The sequence below is a fragment of the Vicia villosa genome, linkage group LG6, assembly GCF_029867415.1.
Source record: "Vicia villosa cultivar HV-30 ecotype Madison, WI linkage group LG6, Vvil1.0, whole genome shotgun sequence".
Taxonomy (NCBI): domain Eukaryota; kingdom Viridiplantae; phylum Streptophyta; class Magnoliopsida; order Fabales; family Fabaceae; genus Vicia; species Vicia villosa.
The window spans coordinates 26824863-26832019 of NC_081185.1; the positions used below are offsets into that span (position 1 = coordinate 26824863).

Genomic DNA, 7157 nt, shown 5'->3' on the forward strand with positions numbered 1-7157 from the left:
AATGGATGCTTGGAACGAATCTTAGATACAAGTAAGAGGACACTCAAGACTAAATGATGGTCTTAGAGATTTCAGCTGCATGAGTTATGTACAATAGAAGAAGAAGAAGAAGAAGAAGAAGAAGAAGAAATTCAAATTGAAGTTGCTAATTTTGCTTTTGATTTCAACATTTGATCCCTTGATTGTATAAAACACATGTTGTAAAAATTGTCAAAACAATGAAAGACTATGAAGTTTCAATGGCTTGCCAATGGAGACTAAATTAGGTGCAAACCAATGACGAACACGTTGAACCAGTATAAATATTGGTGCAATATTCTATTTCCCTATCCCCTTTAAATTGTCTGTGTATTTGCATGTTTAGGTTTTACTACTTTCTTAGAAAGGGCATATTTTTAAGAATCTGTTTATAGTTATTTGTTGTATAAGTTTCGGTTTGATATTGATTTAGTTATCTCGGTTATTTTTCTTGCGGTTAAATTTGTGTGTAAACGCTTACATTAGATTGATTTGTTTATTAATAAAAATTTGATTTAAACTCCTTGTTCAATTTGAACTTTGTATTGATTAAGTCATTGATTGGCCAAAATTTTCACTATCCATATTTCATTACATCGTCTAAATATCGGGTAATTCATGATATCAATTCAATGCGTATGCTACTAGATTTCATGTGTATTTGGATTGGTGGTGGACATAATTGATTTTGACAAAATTGAGTTTGATAGATCTGACTTTAACAGAATTGAGTTTAGCATAATTGACTTATATTTGAATACAATAATATAAAAGTAAGTTGAATAACAAATTTCAGTGTCACAATCACGTTAAAACTCAGAAGGTACAAATTCTATCTTCTAGTAGAATTAATTCTACTTTAAAATAACCAAACATCTTAAAATCACTCCAGAATCAATTTTTCACCCTCTAGAATTGCTTTTGGCTTTTCCAAAAATCTAACCAAATATATTACTCAATTTTCTTAAAAATTCTTATTTTGTGAAAATTGTTTTAAAACCAATTTTTAAGAAAAAGTATATTCAACCTCTTTTAGACCTTTCTCGCCTATATTCTCCTCCATTGAAAACAAAAAGTATGCAACCATTAAGGACAACCAAACTTCTGTTTGTCTTAAGCTTTTGCAAGGGTGAAAGAAAGAGCCATGTCCTCTTACAATGAAATATGGAATATTGATTTAGTTATCTGGAATATTGACTAAATGTCTATTATCAAGGTCAAATCAATATAGAATGGTAAGCTATGCAGCTACTAGTAAAATCTAGAGTATTGTTTACATGCAAATAAACTTGTTCTGGTCTCTGCAGCAACTTTGAATGCTAAAGTTATACAAGAGTTTTACGCAAAACAAAACACACTGATTTCTTCTTTTATTGTGTGCATGGCCTATCAAACAAGAATAATAAAACCTTCAAAATCAAAGACCTATTAAGGTATAGCCATGTACCATATGAATTATTAGATATGAGACTCAATTTCGAAAGGTCAATCAGCAACACAAAATTAAAATCAAAATACCAGTTCTGTCATAGATTTTTGCGTGTTTCAATCACAGCAGTCTATTAATTCAAACAATCACAAGATTAAAATGCGGAACAAGAAGCTCTGACATTATACATCAGGAAGCAAATCAAATAACAAAAACTATCATTAAGAATCGGAATTTCTTTCCTCATCTGACTAACTTTTGTTGACCTTGTTCATAGCAGATTCAAAGACACTCACAAGCTCCTTCAAACAATCCACAAACATAAACGTATCCTCCTGCTTGTTATCATCAATCAAGCTCTCTCCCTTTATCATTGCAGAATTGATCTTCACTTTGTCAACAGGGTTGAGCTTGGAACTTACACAATCATCCTTCATTACTTTCCTTACAGTGTAGAGATAATATTCCAAAGCATTTCTTGCTTCAACTTTCTCTTTGAACTTCATGTCTTCCACCTTGAAATTCTCGGCCTCTTGGATCATTCTCTCAATCTGTTCTCTTGATAGCCTACCATTTTCATTCGTTATAGTGATATCATTTCTATAACAGCTGGTTTCTGTCTCTGCCGATACGTTTAATATACCATCTGCATCTATAGTAAAGCATACTTTGAGAGGAAGCCCCCTAGGAGCAAGTGGAACTTTGAGATCGAACAAACCAAGCAAGTTGTTCTCGGTTGCAATAACTCTTTCACCCTCATAAACCTTAATTGGGACTGAAGATTGGTTATCTAAAGCTGTTAGATAACCTTGTGTCTTCTTGAATGGTACAGAAGTATTCCTAGGAATCACCACACTCATAATATTTCCGTATGTTGAGATACCAAGTGACAACGGCGTAACATCACGCAGCACCAAGATTGGAACATTTTTAAAGCCTTCACTCAACAAAGCAGCCTGTACAGCTGCTCCATAAGCAACAGCCTCATCAGGGTTGATGCTCTTGCATAATTCCTTCCCCTTGAAAAAGTCCTGCAATAATTGCTTCACTTTGGGAATCCTAGAAGACCCACCAACAAGGACAACATCATCTATACTACTCTTCTCCATCTTAGCATCAGCAAGACAACTATTAACACTGTGTATACATTTTTCAAAGAGGTCCATATTCAATTCCTCAAACTTGGCCCTAGTGATTGACGAAGCAAAGTCAATACCTTGATGTATAACATCTAGGTCGATTGTGGTCTCAAGGTCGTAAGAAAGTGTCCTTTTCGCCCTCTCACATGCGGTTCTCAACCTCCTCAAAGCTTTTGGGTTTCCACTAATATCCTCTTTGTTCTTCCTCTTGAACTCCTTCACAAAGTGATTCACCATTCTGTTGTCAAAGTCTTCACCTCCTAAATGAGTGTCTCCGGCAGTGGCCTTGACTTCAAAGTCCTTATTCTTAATTGTGAGAATCGACACGTCAAAAGTTCCACCGCCAAGGTCAAAGATAAGAACATTTCTCTGATCAACACAGTTAGCTCTCTTTTGAAGGCCATATGCAAGAGCCGCCGCAGTTGGTTCATTGATTATCCGGATTACATTAAGACCAGCAATATCACCTGCGTCTTTAGTGGCCCTACGTTGTGAATCATTAAAATAAGCAGGTACAGTAATGACTGCATTCTTAACAGGTGACTCTAAAAATGCCTCTGCAATCTCTCGCATCTGCATGAGAATCACAGCTGATATTTCTTCAGCAACAAATTGTTTCTCCTCCCCCTTGTAGTTCACAAGGATCGTTGGCTTATCATTAGCACCTTGAATAACCTTAAATGGCCACAACAATAGATCATTCTGAACAATGGAGTCACTATATTTCCTTCCAATTAACCTCTTTGCATCTGCAAAACATTCATGGCAAGTTTACTTCCTATATTTACTATTTTCATTTACATATCAACTAATAGTAATAAACATAACAGAACAAAGAAAAAACAGTATGGTAATATTATAGCTAAAAAGTAAACAATGGTGAAGAAGAAAAATAAACGGATTACCAAAGACAGTGTTGGTTGGGTTAGAGGAAGCTTGATTTTTGGCGGCATTACCAATCAATCTTTGAGAATGAGTGAAAGCAACACAAGAAGGTGTTGTTTTGTTTCCTTGATCATTGTGAATGATTTCAACACGGTCGTTTTGCTCTTGCCACACTCCAACACATGAGTAAGTTGTGCCTAGGTCAATTCCTATAGCAACTCCCTCGTATTTTTTTGCCATTATGCTTCAACTTCGAGTGAATGAAACCGTTTGTGGAGAAGATTAGAATTAACTTCAATCTTTGGAAGATAGATTCTGTATAGTAGTATACAAAAAGTATTCAAGTATGGAACAATAAAACTTAGGATGAAAAGAAGAACATAACATTACTCTTAAAAGGGTTTGGATTGAAATTTTTACCCAGTGTAATTTACTGGGTTTAGAAATAAAATTCAAACTTCTCTCAAGATATATGAGAGTAATTTCCCGTAATTTAACATAAATGTGAGTTTAATAGTTCCATTCCATTTACATTCTAACTATTTTGATTTAGGAATGAAAAAAAAACTTAAGGAACTTATTTAACATTACTCGGTAGGTGTTGAAAAAAGTTGTTACCTGATTGAGAAATATTAAGAGGTGTGGTAAGAATGAAAGGAGGAAGAAAGTTTTTACCTTGGTTGAAATGTGAATGAAAAACAAAAACTTTCCTTTGATTTCACCTCACGTCACGCTCAAATATGAAGTGTCAAAAGCCCCTTTGTGGGGTGTTCACTGTTGTCTGAACAATGCCGAGTTTTGAAATCTTAATATATATAAATGTAAGGTTGTTATGATGGCAACCCTAGCCACATGTCAACCTGATAGCAACTCTAAGCCCAAACTCTAATATTAATTTTAAAAATTTGACCTCACACCCTAATTTCAACTTTACTAATTTAACCCTACATTAAGAATAAATATAATAATAATAATAATAATAATAATAATACCATTAATAATAATAATAATATAAATAATAAGTAATATATATTTATTGCCACAATCTGAAATCTATTAGTTATTGAATTGACATAATATTAATAATTAAAACAATAATAATAATAATAAAAATTATATTTAATTTTTAATGAACAATAAATTAATTTTTACATAAACTCAAATTCTTTCAAATTACTCATCTAATGATAATAACTGTATTTTATTATTTAATATTTTGTAACTCTCAAATATATTCCGTTTATAAAATATAAAAATATTACATAAAATACTTTTATGTGTATGTATTTTAATGTTTATATTTTTAATAATATTTTATTATTTAGTATTTTGTAACTCCTAAATATATTCTAATTATAAAGTATAAAAACATTAGATAAAACTTTTTTTATATGTATATATTTATATTAAAAATAATTTGTTATTTATATTATTATTGTTAAAAATATAAATAATATTTATATTATAATTTATTATTTATATTATTATAAATATATAAAAATAAAATAATAATAATAATAATAACAATATTAATAATAAACAAAATAATAATAATCAAAATAATAGTAATGATAATATATATATATATATATATATATATATATATATATATATATATATATATATATATATATATATATATATATATATATTAAATTTGTCTTAACTATTTATTATAAATCAAAAGATTAAATAATATTCATATTTTTGTAAATTTAAATTCCAAAATATTTTTATTTCTATGAGTTTTTATTTTATTAATTTTTTAAAAAATTCATATTATTTTTATGAAATTTAAATTTTAAATATCTTATTTGAAGTTTATAATATTCTTATTATTATAATAATATTATTTTTAATAGTGTTAGCTGAATATATTATTATTAATTCTTAAAAAGTCAATAAAAAGTTTAAATGTTACCATATGACGGGTTACTTCAAAAAAAAGGTTGAAGATATTGGTGACTAAAGATGAATGTGAAGATATAGATACAATATCAAATGTAGTTTAAAAAAAATATTTAATAATATTCTTTAGTTACTTAATTTTTCTTTCTTCTAATTTATACATTCTAAATAATTAATAGTATAATTGCAATATAATCTATATGGTCTATAAAATAATTTTTATGCAAATAACAAATAAATATCAACTATTATTAAAAAATTATTTCTAACATACCCGTGCAGAGCACGGGTCGGTAATCTAGTTTTTATAAATGTGTAAATAAGAAAGAAAAAATAAATGAAAAAAAAGAGAGAATCATATAAACTAAAGAATCATAGGATAGTAGTGAGGATTACATAGTGTGATATGGTTCGTTTGATTTATTATGTACTGTTAGAAAGAATTTAAAAAGTTGCTATGAGCATTTACTTAGAAGAAATGGATAGTGGAAGCATTATTAATAGAATTAGTGAGTTGAAATTTTAAGCAAATTATATAGTTAACGTGAAGAATTGAATGAGGGAGAAGTTGGTTTTAGTTAGGGATGGCAAAAAAACCCATACCCACGGATATCCGCGGATAAAATCTGTCATGGGCACGAGTTGGATAGCTTAACGGATATCCATGGGTATTATAAACGGATATTTAGTTACCTGTTTACTTACGGGTACGGATACGGATTTGATGGTATCCATACCCGCGGGTATCCATATCTGTTAATAGTGATTAAAATCACTTAAATATCCTTTTAAAATTAGTATACTTGAATATCTTTTCAATATCAATTAGTATACTTAAATATTCTTTTAACATTTTGTCACATTCTACGTCAATATTCATTATAAGATGCTTTTGAATTTAATATAGTAAATGTATAACACATACTTTTCCATTAATAAAAAGATAAATTTTTATTTAATATATAAAAAATTAGTAAATTTCAATTAAAAAAAGTAGCCATGGATATCCGTAAATACCCGCGGATATTTAAAATATCACGGATACCCACCCGGCAGATATCCACACGGGTATGGGGCGGATATGGATATCATTTTTATTAAACGGATGGGTAGCGGGAGACTAGTATCCGTGCCCATGGATATCCATTGCCATCCCTAGTTTTAGTTAATGGGATAAAGTAGTGGGTAATATTAATTAATTAATTATATACATGTTCATTTATTCATTAACGAAAACATTTTAAGAAAATATTGACATAAATGTGTTAGTGGGCAGTTAATGTGTTAGTGGGCAATTGAGAATTACTTGGAAGGTTTTCGCTAATTAGAAAATGTAGCGTTAAAGAAGAAATATAGTTTTTTTTTTATAATTATATGAGAAAAGGGGTGATGCACTGACGGTATAAAAAATGTTTACACTGTCAACCAATCACCACCCATGTATCCAATTAAATCATAATTTTATTTAAAAAAATTTTAATGACATGGCACATTCATGATTTTCTATTGGATGACAGTGTAAAACTATTTTACACTGTCAATGCACTACCTTTTAACTCTAATTATATTAGTTAATAAAACAAAATTTTATAGTTAGTGGAGTTATGTAAAAGTGTGTAAATGGGAGTTTTTATTTAATTTATTTATTATTTATTAATTAATAAGATTGATTTGTTTTTATATTTATTTAACTTAATTATAATTTATATTAATATTTCTTTTTTTATTAACTTAATTTATTATTTTGTTAAAAAATTTATTTATATGATGGTATATGA

At 29.1% G+C, this 7157-nt stretch overlaps 1 protein-coding gene across 1 annotated transcript; it reads right to left on the bottom strand.

Moving 5' to 3' along the window:
• Positions 1 to 1698: 1698 nt before the first annotated feature.
• Positions 1699 to 3758, bottom strand: LOC131611368 (heat shock 70 kDa protein 4-like). The gene is made up of 2 exons (XM_058883407.1): positions 3492 to 3758; positions 1699 to 3335 (listed from the first exon to the last, which is right to left on the bottom strand). Exons 1-2 carry the CDS (start codon positions 3709 to 3711, stop codon positions 1699 to 1701), a joined length of 1857 nt encoding a protein of 618 aa, XP_058739390.1. The 5' UTR covers positions 3712 to 3758.
• Positions 3759 to 7157: the final 3399 nt, after the last annotated feature.